The sequence below is a fragment of the Anolis carolinensis genome, chromosome 3 (assembly GCF_035594765.1).
Source record: "Anolis carolinensis isolate JA03-04 chromosome 3, rAnoCar3.1.pri, whole genome shotgun sequence".
In the NCBI taxonomy this organism is placed as follows: domain Eukaryota; kingdom Metazoa; phylum Chordata; class Lepidosauria; order Squamata; family Dactyloidae; genus Anolis; species Anolis carolinensis.
In genome coordinates, this window is record NC_085843.1 from 188,619,467 (window position 1) to 188,634,560 (window position 15,094).

Consider the following 15,094-nt stretch of genomic DNA (forward strand, 5'->3'; position numbering starts at 1 on the left):
TGTTTTGTGAGTCGCCGTGATGCCATCACTCTTTTATATATATAGATATGTGTGTGTGTGTGTGTGTATTAGATATATACACATTACGCAGGCATCTACCAGAATATAATACAGTAGAGTCTCACTTATCCAACATTTGCTTATCCAACGTTCTGGATTATCCAATGCATTTTTGTAGTCAATGTTTTCAATATATCATGATTTTTTGGTGCTAAATTTATACATACAGTAATTACTACATAGCATTACTGCATATTGAACTACTTTTTCTGTCAAATTTGTTGTATAACATGATGTTTTGGTGCTTAATTTGTAAAATCATAACTTAATTTGATGTTTAATAGGCTTCTCCTTAATCTCTCCTTATTATCCAACATATTCGCTTATCCAACGTTCTGCCGGCCCGTTTATGTTGGATAAGTGAGACTCTACTGTAAAATAATGGGTGGAGGGAGATACCACAAGATAATACATGGCATATCTCTCTTCACCCATTTTTGTATTATCTTCTTATTGCTTATTGCCTGGGCCTGGCCCCATGTAAGCTGCCCCGAGTCCCCTCGGGGAGATGGGGCGGGGTATAAAAATAAAATAAAATAATAATAATAATAATTCTGGTAGATGCCTGCCAACTTTGCTTTGTTTATGCTAAATGATATAGAGTATGTAAATCCTCACCCAGCCTGATAGCTTCAACTTACAGACTTAATTTTCCACCCCTAGTTCTCCATTACTGAATGGTGGAAGAGGAAATCAGAACTTTGAATATCTTTATCTGTTTTATAAGATGGATAATAGGAAGGCAGAATAACTTCTTAGATTTTATTTTGCTTCTTTTGCTATGTTTAATGGCAAGATGACCACAAATTCAGAAATGAAAAATGTAGAAATAATTGGAGATTTCAACTATTCCGATATTCGTTTGAAGAGAAACTCTGTCAAATCCTGCAAATGTCTTACTTGCCTTGCAGACCATGTCATGCTCCAGAATGTGGAAGAGACCACAAGGGGATCTGCTATTTTAGATCGGATATTCGGATCTTAACAAACAGTGATTACCAGGTTAATGGGGTGGAAATGGCAGGCTTGTTAGGCAGGAGTGACTATATTCTTCTGAGTTTGTTATACAGCAGAAAGGAGAAGTCAAACATAGTCAGACAGGCACTCAAGACTTTAAGATAGCTGGCTTCAGTAAACTTAGGGAAAACCTGAATTTTAAAATATTAAAAGCAAAAGGAGTTTATGATGGATGGTAGTTTTTGAAAAGTGAAATATTGGAGTGTTTTTCTGTACTGATACTGGAAGTGAGAGAGATGTGGGTTTAAAAAGAGAATTTTCAGAGATACTTCAAATGACTATATGTTCTGATTTTACTGCTATTTGACCTAATTTGCAAAAGGCCTTTGTAAGGCCTATGTTTGAAAGAAAACGCTGATGTTTGGAAAAAGAGTTGTTGAGGAAAGGGAGTTACTTTTCAAGGATAACAGATAATACTTCAGCAAAACATAAAGTACAGTACACTCAGTGAGATAATGCAAAAGAAAGCCAGGATGTCTTACTTCAGACAAAGAAACAGGCATAAATCCAGATGCAGACTTGGAGTAGGCACACAGAGAGTGAAGGCATTAGAGTCAGTTTGTTACCAGCAAGAGCTGGCTGCACCTGCTTCTGCTTTTATAGCCCTGGGTCCCCACACAGCTGCTAGGGCAGTTCCTAATTACTTATTTCTGCATTTCTGGCAGCTTATCTAGCTGAACGACGTCTCTGCTCTGTTTCCTTTCGCCTCTCTTGGAATGAGGGTACTAGCAAAGTCTCCTCCTCAGACTCCAACTCACCCTCAGATTCATGAACACTTTCCTGCTCCCCTTCCTCTTCTGAAGAGGAATCCCTGACACCATTTGAATTTCTCTCTAGCATCAATGATGATGCAGAACAAGAAGTACAACAGAGCTTTTCCTCAGGGAATGTGCAGGTGTCCCTGGAAGAGTCAGCACATGAAATGGGCCGTCAAACAACTAAGATGTGTGGTGCTGGAGGGGAGTCCCTGCTGAGGGGAACAGAAGCAGTGGTTTGAAGAACTGACAAGTTGACTTGAGAGGTCTGCTGTCTCGTGGAGCAAAAATCCAAGTTATAATGAGAGAGGCTGACAAGACTTGCCAAGCCCACAGACCGTTACCCCTTTCTTTTGGTTCATGTGATACTATAAAGTCTATCCTTCAGGAGATCACACAGGATTTCAAAGCTATGGGTAGGAAGCTGAAGGGTCTGACAGTCCATTGTAGTACAACTGGATGCCAATGACAGAGTCACGGAATTTGTCAGCATCTCTTAGAAGTGACACCTCACAAATTTGAAGTTTATACTGACCATTGTGATTTGGAAGCTCTCAAAATACTATGCAGAATGGGCCCAAAATAACTGAGGTGGGCAATGTTTTTTTTCCTAAATTCAATTTTGAATTAAAGTACTTCCCAGGAAAAAAATATATACAGTAGAGTCTCGCTTATCCAAGGTAAACGGGCCGGCAGAACGTTGGATAAGCGAATGTTGGATAATAAGGAGGGATTAAGGAAAAGACTATTACACATCAAATTAGGTTATGATTTTACAAATTAAGCACCAAAACGTCATGTTTAACAACAAATTTGATAGAAAAAGTAGTTCAATACGCAGTAATGCCATGTAGTAATTACTGTATTTACGAATTTAGCACTAAAATATCACAATGTATTAAAAACATTGACTACAAAAATGCGTTGGATAATCCAGAACGTTGGATAAGTGAGTGTTGGATAAGTGAAACTCTACTGCGTTTGTGTGTGTGTGTATATGTATGTATATGTGTGTGTGTGTGTATATATATATATATATATGCGCAGTGCTATGTCAGTTTTCAGCAGAATTATTGTGTTGTGTTGTTACCATTTGCAGAAATGACCTACAATAACTCTGTAAACACAAGCACAGGCTACTCACCTTTTGAGATACTGTATAGACAGAATCTTTATGCTTTGCTGATTCCTGAGGTCATCAAGCCTGACCTTGTGCCACTGACAGAAAGAGTGGCAAAATCATAGATCCTTGGTCGGTGATAAGCTAGGTGCTTATAAAAACCAGATAGACAAATGCAGGGCCACTGATTAGGTCCTTAAACCTAGGCAAAATATTTATCTGGCCACAAAATATTTTAGAAGTAGACAGCCTGCCAAAGAATTAACACCAAAGTATATTGGACCTTCCCAGATTACAAGATGATAAATGAAGTAACTGCTGAACTGGGGTTACTAATAGAAAGTTGCACCCAGTTTTCCATTTCAGTTTGCTCAAGAAAGTGCTAGAGGGATAGTGCTGTTGGGGTACCTATTTATACACTTGAAAAGGGAAGGAAGGCAGGAAAAGGAAACGGAAAAGATATGAGAGGGAAGGAAGGAAAGAAAAAAGGGAAGGGAAAGGAAGATAGAAGAAAGTGAAGGAGGAAGAAAGAAAAAGGAGGGAAAGGAAGAGAAGGGGAAAAGAAAAGATACGAGGGGAAAAAAGAGAAAGAAGAGAAGAGAAAGAAATTGAAGAAAAGAGAGAAGAAAGAAAAAGAAGGGAAGAGAAGGTAAGAAAGAGAAAAGAAAGAAAGAACAGTAGGGGAAAGGTGTATGTATGAAAAAGATCTTGGAGTCCTCATGGACAGGAAGGTGAACATGAGCCAACAATGCAATGTGATGGCAAAAAAAGCCAATGGGATTTTGGCCTGCATAAATAGTCTAGCGTCTAGATCCAGGGAAGTCATGCTACCCCTCTATTCCGTCTTGGTCAGACCACACCTGGAATACTGTGTCCAATTCTGGGCACAACTTAAGGAAGATGTTGACAAGCTGGAATGTGTCCAGAGGATGGCGACTAGCATCGACTGGTCCATGAACACATTTTTAAAGTTTGCCTAGCCTCTTAGCAAATTTTGCTTTAATCCTCTTGCTGCCTGAATCCTTCTATTAATTTCTATAATAAATTATATCATACATTAAATTTTTTATCTTGGATATTTAACTTGGTTTTCAAACTTGTATTTATTCTATAATTTTTCTCTATTGTTCATGTGGTTTTAAAAAAAACCTTTCACCTTCCTGTTTCTCTAAAAATTCTTATCAGTTTTCTAAGATTTGCTTAAATCTCAGCTTTGATATTTTTTCAAACGGACACTGTTTTATTTTGTTTTCTTTTCATTATTTTGTTTACTGTTCTCCTCCAAGTCCAGTTATAAATCTAAAAAACTGGTTCTAACACTTTCTTCAGTGCTAATGTTATTTTGTGTTCACCACACCACAGAAGTATTTGGACTTTTCTTCTGAAGTCTGTTCTTGATTAGGTTGCAATTTGAATTATTGCTAAATTATATTTTGTTGCCCTTGGCTATTAGCAGACATTTCCTTATTTAATCTGAAATCCTTCAGTAACAATGATTGCTTAGGATGTTTATTTTGCATCTTTTTTCTTTTACTTCCTAGTCCATCTTCAAGGTGGGAGAAAAGAGGAGTCAAATTAAAGACAAGGGGTTAAGAAAAATATAGAAAAATGGCATAAAACTGTGAACGTGAAAAGGGGGAAATTAAAAAGCAAAGTACTCACTTAATAAGGCCAGTTAACACCTCCCAACAAAGGATTCTCCCAGGCAGGAAACAGCTAGGTTTTGAAGCCGTAAAGCCGTTCAGTGCTAATCAAGGTGGCCAATTGCAACATTCATACGTGCCTCAAACACACAAGAGTTCTTTCTCCCACCCTAGACCTTCCACAGATATATAAACCCCATTTGCTAAGTTTCCAACATACCTCACAACCTTTGAAGATACCTGCCATAGATGTGGGCAAAACATCAGGAGAGAATGTTTCTGGAACATAGTCATACAGCCCGGAAAACTCACAGCAAGCCACTCACTTTATAATTTATCACTTTTTCCTCTCTTAAGTTGGCCACTTTGGATATTACTTTTTTCTTGCAACTCTGTGATTCTTTGAACCTCTAAATATACCCAAGGATTACTACTTACATTCAAGCAACAATGTCATACTCAGTTTAACCACCTGCTGCTTTAGCCACCAGGCCTGATTTCAAATTGTGAAGCTGTCAATTTGTCAAGGGTGCAGAAAGGTGGGAGGAATACTCTTCAGCTCTTCACATAAGCCGAAATAGGATACTAAAATGAGTAATTCTGTAGTCCTCATAGATACAGCTCCACCCAGACATTTCAGCTGGCTTTTACCCTTCTTCATTCTTGCTTCCTAATAAACTATTAGGGCGAAGTAAAACTGCAGTTGCTGTTCAGAGGCATTGCAGTTGCCTGTTTTTCTTTCACTGGAAATTCTCATGATATTGGACAAGCAATATTAAGTCACCATATTTTGCTGTATATTGGTCCAATTGAATATTTTAAGAAGTGAAGACAGTGAGTCCTCTGGCCCCTCCAATGACAGTTCTGTCAATCTTCTAACATGAAAAATGACATGTCTGCAAACAAAGTCTTCATGTAATCAGAATTAAAACATCAAGGTCATTACTTTCATGATCATCTATGTGTAGGAGACACTCTATGGGACTGTGACATAACGGAAAAGGAAAAACCAAGAAGCAAGCTATTGCCTTCTTCTCCTTGCTTCCAGAAGGAATGATAATGATTATGTTTTGACACATTTGCTCTTTTTGTAACTACTGAAACATGTAAATGTACATACATATACAGAAGGGTAGCTTCTCTTAAAAAACAAACTAACAAGCAAACCTGAGTGAATAAAACACCAAACAATGTAAGATGTATTGCTTAAGAATGTAAACATTAGTCTTTGTGGTATTATCCAACAAGATATTTGTGCTATTCTGTTTAATATTTGTTGAATTTACACTTTTGTTCACATTGAAACCCAATACACAAACACTTCTATCTACATAAGGCAGTCAGTACAGCCTTAATTCACAAAAACGTTGCATTTTCTGAGCACAACTTCTCAACTGATTGTTTTACTCACACAGAATGTAAATCAGCTGCACAATAACCCCATTCAATAATGTCTAGTGTAAGGAGTTAAGATATCTCAAAGAGAAGCAGCACCTTTTTACAACATATTTAACATTTCTACACACATCATTATTACTTTTTTTTTTAACAGGAGGGCATTACAAAATTGGGATTTCAGTGCTGAAAGCTACTCAAATCTCATGGCTTCAGAATGACCCACTGCCAGCCTTTGACACTTCTGCTGTCCAACGCTGCGATGAGCCAAAAGATTAAAGCTGTTGATCCAGTAGGATGAACTCCCTTGCAGCATTGTGTATCTATCCACTTATATAATACATTCTCTACAGGACTAGAACTTAGGAAAAAGTGCTCAAAGGCAAAATGGCTTGTAAAAGAAAGGACTACAGAAGAATAAACAAAGAAATACACCATTTTCCTATTACAATGAGGAAAAACAAGAATTTGCATTGTTAATGAACTTCACTATGGCTGAAGAAAAATGCTAATTGAACTACAAGTGAAGAATTATTTTCAACTGTTGGCATGTTTTATCATGTGCCGCCATCTTTTATGTAATAAGAAGCTCTGTCATGCTAAACATCTGAATATCATTCCCTCAGGTCATAGAATACTTTTGATTCTAGATAACCTGACAGAGACCTGATTCGATAGGAGCTCACAGAAAGAAACCTATACACCACGCCTTTGCCTACATTTAGCTGTTTCACCCCAAAAACATGGCTAAAAGGGGGAAAATATGCTTCTGAACTCAGAAAGTTCCTGCAAATATACACAAATAATCTAATAAAACTATTTTGAAAGACAATATAAACTTAAATAAACTGAACAACAATGTTACATTTAATAAAACTTCTTACAAATTCAATTTTAAAAAATAAAGTCAGCATCACAGTAGTAAAACACATCATTTTTAAAATCTGTGGTAAAAAAATTTAAGCTTAATACTGTACAATTAATTACAGGAAAGCATTGTGGCCCGTCATTAAAACATACAATTTAAAATTAGTAGTGTATCCCATAATTATTTTTAAAGATTTTTTAACACAAAATAATATAATTCTGTAACTAATTAGTCCTAGCTGATCTATCATCTACAGCATCCTAGGGGGCCGGCTGATGTTTCTAGACTGCTGTCTATATCGGAGATCAGTGTTGGGTCAGTGGACATTGAAGCCGCGTCATTGACAGATGATGATGAGGACTGAGGTTGGGAGCTATTGATCATTGCTGCACCTGTGCTATGAGAAACAAAATATCAATTCAGTTACATAGTGATTGGCCACCTTCATTGTATTCATAGTTTATTTCCCTATTAATGCTCCATCCTCACAGTTAAAATTAAGCTTGGTTCTTATGATGACTTGCCTAAAACCTGCAATAACTCTAGGGATGACTTACAGACTGAAGGAAAAACTCAAATTCATAGATATAAGAACTCAAATTCATTTTGGATTATGAATTTGTCTCTTTCATCTCAGATTGCAGCCTCTACAGATAGCAGTATGAGTAAAACCTTGGATTAACAAACGTTCGGTCTCTTCTAGCTATCACTTTTCTATCTCTGGAAGAGTGTGCAGCAGGGATCACCAATCTGTTGCTCTCCTTGTAAAATAGAAACCTCCAACTTGTAAGCTCTTACAAAAATTGAACACGGCTATTCATACAGTAGACTAGATATCCATGTGATCATCTGGTTGTGGAGGAAGATCTTAATACTATGTAAAGTAAAGGTAAAGGTTTCCCCTTGACATTAATTCTACTAGTGTCTGATACTGGGAGTTGGTGCTCATCCCCATTTCTAAGCCAGAGAGCTGGTGTTATCTGTAGGCGCCTCCAAGGTCATGTGACCGGCATGACTGAATGTAGCACCGTTACCTTCCCTATTGATCTACTCACATTTGCATGTTTTTGAACTGCTAGGTTGGCAGAAGCTGGGGCTAACAGAGGAAGCTCACCCCACTCCCCGGATTAGAACCGCCGACCTTTCGGTTAGCAAGTTCAACAGCTCAGCGGCTTAATCCGCTGCATCACCAGGGGCTCCTAATACTATGTATATACTCTCAAATTACATGATTGAGAGTACATATGAACCCACATAAATGGAAGAAAATTAAGTGGAATCAATGCTCATGTTAACTCATATTGTAACCCACCTTGAGCCACGAGGAGAGGTGGGTAAGAAATGATAACTGGACAGAGTCTGTTATTTCTCAAAGTGCTGATAAGGGCAGGTTGAAACCTATAATGCCCTTCGAGTGATAGTCTGTGCATTCACATTAACCAGATCCTTCTAGCTAGTAAAGTTTTGGCTCTGTCCTTCTTTTAAACAGGTCGTTTCTCTAGTTCTAACTTGTCTGGCACAGTGGCTGCAGTCAAGATTAGCAAGAAGTAACAAGGACTGTGTAAATATGCAAATGACCACTCCAAGTTAGAAGTTAGTAACCTGTTCTTCATGATTTCTACCAGTTGCACATTTGGTACCAATTAGGCAGCACATTTAAGGAAAAGGGAAGTTTATCAGTTGACAATTAGAGAGAAGATGGCCCTATGAAAGCTGCATCAGCTCAAGCCTTCATGTCCAAGTAGTACTGCTGGATGAACATAGAAGGATGTATTGTGGCCTGACATAGTTCTGGCAGAGGGATGCTTCTCAAAAAGACTGAGGATGTTACAGTGGTCCTTGTGGAGTAGCTTCTTATGTAGTCTCCAAGGAACAAGCATGCAAACCTATTTGGTGGTGACTTCTGGCAAGCATTTGAAGAAGAATATTTTGACCCTTCTTAGAGATAAAAGGTAAAGGTAAAGGTTTCCCCTGACGTTAAGTCCAGTCATGTCTGACTCTGGGGGTTGGTGCTCATCTCCATTTCTAAGCCGAAGAGCCGGCATTGTCCGTAGACACCTCCAAGGTCATGTGGCCGGCATGACTGCATGGAGCACCGTTACCTTCCCGCCGGAGCAGTACCTATTGATCTACTCACATTGGCATGTTTTCGAACTGCTAGGTTGGCAGGAGCTGGAGCTAACAGTGGCCGTTCACACCGCTCTTGGGGTTTGAACCTGGGACCAGCTCAGCGCTTTAACGCACGTTGCCACATAAACAAGAAAACACATAAACAAGAAAGGAGGTCTTAGTAGAAGCGACAAGTTATGAAGACTAGGAAGACTACCTTATAACGTACAGGAAAAATCAGTCAAGTATAATGGATGCCATGGATTCAAAAGGAAGCTTGATAAACTGCACCAGAAGAACAAACAAGCTCCATATTAGGGTGATCCCAACAGTTAAGAGATTCTGGAGAGGTTTCGAGAAATTTATTTGTAGCAGATAGATCTTAATCATCTGGTACTTCTGGCAGGTACTGCGACGAGAATGAAGACATTTTGGAGGCCAATATAACAGGATTCCTTAAGTGGAAGCAGAAGACTACTGCCCTCATGTGAGAAGAGTCTCGACGAGGCGTGAAAATAATTAGATGTTGACTAAAGAGTAACATCAGTCTTCTAGGCTTCTAAAGCTTGTGCTTTAGATTCAGCTTCTTAGCTGTCTTGGCATTGAATAATTTAACACCACCAAAGGCCATATCCTTTGCCTTCATCCTAGCTTCCTGCTCTAAAGCCATGAAGTAAAAGGAATGCCTTCAAAGGGCTATAGCTCCTGCTAATGCTATTGAGGCACATTCTGCTACATGATTGGCTGCCATGGCCTGGTTTCTGAAGATGTTCTCCAGTTTCTTGGGGGGAGGGGGGTCGTGAGCAAAGAGAGAAGATCCATGACGCTGGCAACTTGTGCATCATTATTGATGCTGAAGAGAACTTTAAATCAATTATGTAGCTCAAAACTTACAGAATGATTCCAGTTCCTGATCCTTCTACTCTTGTGTGTAACATTTCCCCAGGTGTCTACCTCCTGTGTTTGGGGTGTGACCTCCTCCTCCTCAGAGAGTTCCCCTGTATGATTTGCCTGCAAGACAATCTGCTGTGCTGCACCCAAGGCAACATCTTCCCAAGTTGGGTTGTTGTATGTTTTCCGGGCTGTATGGCCATGTTCTAGAAGTATTCGCTCCTGACTTCTAGAACATGGCCATACAGCCCGGAAAACATACAACAACCCTGTGATCCCAGCCATGAAAGCCTTTGACAACATATCTTCCTAAGTATCTCATAGTATGGATACTCGAGATGCTAGAGATCTTATCTTCCAAGAGAGCCACTAATTTGCACTTGCTGCAAATATAGATATCCATCTCCTCTGGCAAGAACACAAACATTCCAGAACTGTTGAAGGTGACAGCATGAATTCCCTCACCATCTATTCTAGCAAAGTTAGAGAATGAAGTAGAGAATGAAAATAAAATATGGGCCATAAACATCCCCAAGGAATGTGCTCATGCAGTTGTAGCAAATCACATAAGATTGTTGATTACAGAGATGGTGGCCCCTCTGGCTGTAGTTTAATTGACAGCATCAGGAAAGACAAAGATGGACTGTAACTGTAGGGCTGTTGGCACGAATGTACACAATGTTGAAACTTGAGTTGTCGGTGGTACTTTAGAACAGGAAGGAGTGGTGATAAGGACAGAACTCAGTTATCCAGAACAGGATCATAGTGTTAAGTATGGGGATCAGGAATGATACTACTGTGTATGCCAACATCTGGGTGGAGATCTTCTCAGTGCATGTGGAGCAAAGTCCGAAGAGAGGTCATAAGCCCATAAGCTCTACTTTTCTAAAGCAAAATACTCTCATCAACTCCATAATGTATATAAAAACAGGTACCACTAAAGTGATAAATTAGCTGAGGTTCAACTACAGTCCTGCTGCTGGGGCAGACAAATAAAAATTGGGGAAAAGGTCACTGAATCACCAAATCTGTGCAAGCTAAAAAGCTCTATACAATGTGCCTAGACTGGTCTAAAACCCCTTTGTATGATGTATAGAGACAATGAAAAACAATTTGCACTTTTATTGCAACCAACCTAAAGGAGATGGCTGTCCGCGTATAATTCCATTCTTGGTTTTCTCCTCCAGCTCTATAACTTCATTGTAAATCAGTTCTGAAAAACATCAGATGCAGTGTTACCTGATCAGGAAAAACGGCTAGTGAAAATGTCTCATATATCCAAATACTCATATATTATAGAGGATAAACAGGCACTAATCAAGCATTCAAATGAGAATGGAGTCATTTGATAAATCAAGCAATGCCATTCCCATACTATTTCAAAAAGCATACTAGTGAGCTGAAATTACTTAGAAGGTGTATGGATGACTCATTCTGTGTATGGTGCCTTGGAGCAGCAGCCATTGAATTTAACACACAGCACTTGAAAAAATTATAAAAGATTTTACCTCTCACATCTAAAGTATTCTGTTATCTTCCATTAGTAATAGTCTGAACCAAAGTCAATTCTCTACCAAATACCCTCAGCACTGAATTTAAGATTGTTCACAAAAAAAGTATGTTCACAAAAAAGCCCTCGTTTACGACTTATGTTTGTGGAATAAACAATTCCACAGCCATACAATTTGCAACTGGAGAAGGGATTGCCATAGTTTATCAGCAAGCTAGTTAGAGAAATTTGGATTACTTCCATCATCCATAGTTTATTACAGAAAGCAGCAATAAGCATTAAAACAGAACAAAAATGCCCCACCATGTATACAATATTAAGAGATTACACTTGCTGCCCTTTAGTTTGAGATGAAGCACAAAACTGCACTCTTCAGTCTTTATCAATGACATGGATGACTGAATCGAATGCATACATATCTTATTTGGAGATGGCACCAAATTGGGAAGAATGGTTAATACCCCAAAGGACTTGATCATAATCTAAAATGACCTTAACAGATAGACATCTGGTCCAAAACTAACAAAATGAACTCCAACAGGGAGAAATGTACATACTATACTTAGACGAAAAATGTGTAATGCAGAAATAGGTTGGGTGACACCTGGCTTGAAAACAGTACATGTGAAAGGAGTATTAGACTACAAAGATGAACTTGAGTCAACAGTGTGATGCGGCAGCTAAAAAAGCCAATGTGATTCTGGACTGCATCATCAGAAGTACAGTACCAGGGAAGTCAAAGTCCCACTACATTCTGCTTTGGTCAGACCACATTTGGAACACTGTGTCCAGTTCTGAGCACTACAATTCAAGGATATTGACAAGTTGGAAGGTGTCCAGAGAAGGGCAACCAAAATGATCAGAAGTTTGTAAATCAAGCCCTATGAGGAATGGCTAAGGGAGCTGGGTACGTTTAGATTGGAAAAGAGAAGGCTGAATGAGGACATGACAGCCATGTTTAAATATCTGAAAAGATGTCATATTAAGAAGGAGGCAAGCTTATTTTCTGCTGCTTTAGAGAATAGGACGCAGAGCAATGGATCCAAATTGCAAAAAAAAAGAGATTCCATCTAAACATTAGGAAAAACTTCCTGATGGCGAGAGCTGTCTGACAACTGAATATGCTACCTTGGAATGTGCTGAAGTCTCCTTTTCTGGAGGTTTTTGAGCAGGAAGTGTATGGGCATCTGTTGGGTATGCTTTGATTGAATGCTCCTGCATGGCAGGGGGTTGGACTGGATGACTCTCATGGACTCTTCAAAATCCAGAAACTGTACCATTTAATCTACATTTTAATCACCAATCAATGTAGGATTTCAAGCTACAGCATTCACTAAAAAAAAAAAAAGCTTTCTAGCCTCTTTCTGAAGATATTCAGAGGAGACCCCAACTACCCCTCTACCTAATGGGTTACACTGTCAAGCAGCTCTTACTGTTAAAACGTCTTTTCGATGTTCAATTAAAATCTACCCTCCTGTAATTTAAAATGATTAGATCTGGTCCTACCCTCAGGGCAGCAGAAAACAAACCTGTACTCTCTTCTTTGTGACAGCCTTTGAGAAAAATGCAATCATGTCACCCTCAGTCTTCTCTTAATGCGGCAGAATATTCCTGAATCACTAAACCTTTCCTCATAAGTTCTCCATACCTCTCAGCATTGTTGCCCTTCTCTGAACGTCCTCCAGCCTCTCTATCACCTAAAATGAAGTGCCCAGAACTGAATGTAGTACTCCAGATGCAGAATATTGTGGAACTTTAACTTTGAATATTTTAATGGATTTTAACTGAATTTTTAATACTGTTTGTGTTAAACTCTGTTTTAATGTTTGTATATTTTAAATTGGGTACTAATACTTTTATGTCAAGCCGCTTTGAATTGCCTTTGAGGAGATAAAGTAGGGTATCCCAGGGTAACAGCTCTGCACTTATTCTCAGTCCCTTGCTTTATTGTTTACAGCCTGGCCAAGTTTACATTAGTTATCACCACTGACGGATGAGTGCTGTTTTATTTTGAATGTTATGTTGTTGTTTACATACTTGTATGTTTTATTCAATTGTATTTTATATTGTGTTTTTATTTTGTGTTCTGCTTTTTAGGTACCATCTACTTTGGGGAGATGATAGTGGAATACATGAATAAAGATGTTGTTGTTGTTATTATTATTATTAAATATAATAATAATAATAATAATAATAATAATAATAATAATAAATGTAGTTCTATGACTGTAGCTTAAAATATTATTTGTCTCGTTGCTGCAGCACAACACAATTGTGTCATGATTAATTTATGATCAACAATAATCCCAAGGTTCTTTTCACATGCATTGTTGTTAAGTGTAGTATAACCTAATCCAGGGGTCCCCAAACTAAGGCCCGGGGGCCGGATGCGGCCCTCCGAGGTATTTACCTGGCCCCCGCCCTCAGTGTTATAATATAATATATTGTATATACATATAATATTGATAATAATATTATAATGTAATACAATATAACACTAATAATAATACCATATAATAATATTATATTCTATATTATGTATAATATTACTAATAATTTTACAGTATAGTGGTATAGTTCAATATAGTAATATATAATGCTAATATTGTGCTATGCTAATAATATAATATATTGTATGTACATATAATTTGTAAGCCACTCTGAGTCCCCTTTGGGGTGAGAAGGGTGTGATACAAATGTAATAATAATAATAATAATAAGTTTATTTGTATCCTGCCTCCATCTCCCCCGAAGGGGACTCGGGGCGGCTTACAGCAAAATCAAAATACAAACAATGATAAAATATAAAACAATATAAAATGTAGTAAATAAATGCAGTAAATAAATAATAAATAAATACATTTTAGACTTAGGCTCGCCCAAAGTCTGAAATGACTTGAAGGCACACAACAACAACAACAACAACAACAACAACAACAACAACCACAACCACAACCCTAATTAACTTGACTATCTCATTGGCCAGAAGCAGGACCACGCTTCCCATTGAAATCCTGATAAATGTATGTTGGTTAAAATTGTTTTTATTTTTAAATATTGTATTGTTCTTTCATTGTTCTTGTTCTTGTTGTTGTTGTTGTTGTTTTTGAACTACAAATAAGACATATGCAGTGTGCATAGGAATTTGTTTGTATTTTTTTTTTCAAATGATAATCTGGCCCCTCGACAGTCTGAAGGATTGTGGACCGGCCCTCGGCTTAAAAAGTTTGAGGACCCCTGACCTAATCTATCAGTATGCATTCAAGGTTTGCTTTTTTCACTTTTGTTCTAAATGTATATTTTTGCATTTGCCTCTGTCAATTTAATCCTACTAGTTTGAGCTCAGTTTTCTAGTTTATCAAGGCTTATACGAACTATGTTTCTATCTTTTAATCAGCAAACTTGATACAGATTTCCTCTAAGCCAGTGGTTCCCAACCTATGGCCCTCCAGGTTTTTGGGACTTCAGCTCCTAGAATTCCCAGTCAGCTTAGCCAATAGTCAGGAATTCTGGGAGCTGAAGTCCAAAATATCTGAAGGATCAAAGGTTGGGAACCACTGCTCTAACATATCAACTATGCAATTGATAAAAATATTGAAAAGTTTGGCCTCTGGTCAGAACCTTGCAGAACTCCACTTCATTTGAAGCACAGGCATTGATGATGACTTTCTGAACATAGTTTTCCAACCAATTATAGAGGGACCTAAAAGTGTACTCATCTATTCC

At 38.1% G+C, this 15,094-nt stretch overlaps 1 protein-coding gene across 3 annotated transcripts in view; it reads right to left on the reverse strand.

Moving 5' to 3' along the window:
* Positions 1–5,829: 5,829 nt before the first annotated feature.
* The window catches only part of mapk8 (mitogen-activated protein kinase 8), a 43,940-nt gene continuing 34,675 nt past the window's right edge, over positions 5,830–15,094 (reverse strand). For 2 of the 3 annotated variants that reach the window (XM_008117741.3, XM_008117740.3), the window contains exons 11-12: positions 10,994–11,071; positions 5,830–7,250 (exon numbers count right to left, since the gene is read on the reverse strand). In XM_008117741.3, coding sequence (XP_008115948.3) covers positions 7,105–7,250; positions 10,994–11,071 — 224 coding nt within the window. In that variant the 3' untranslated portion in view covers positions 5,830–7,104. Of the gene's footprint in view, positions 7,256–10,993; positions 11,072–15,094 lie in introns of all 3 variants that reach the window. The other variant, XM_003225391.4, reaches the window with a different exon arrangement.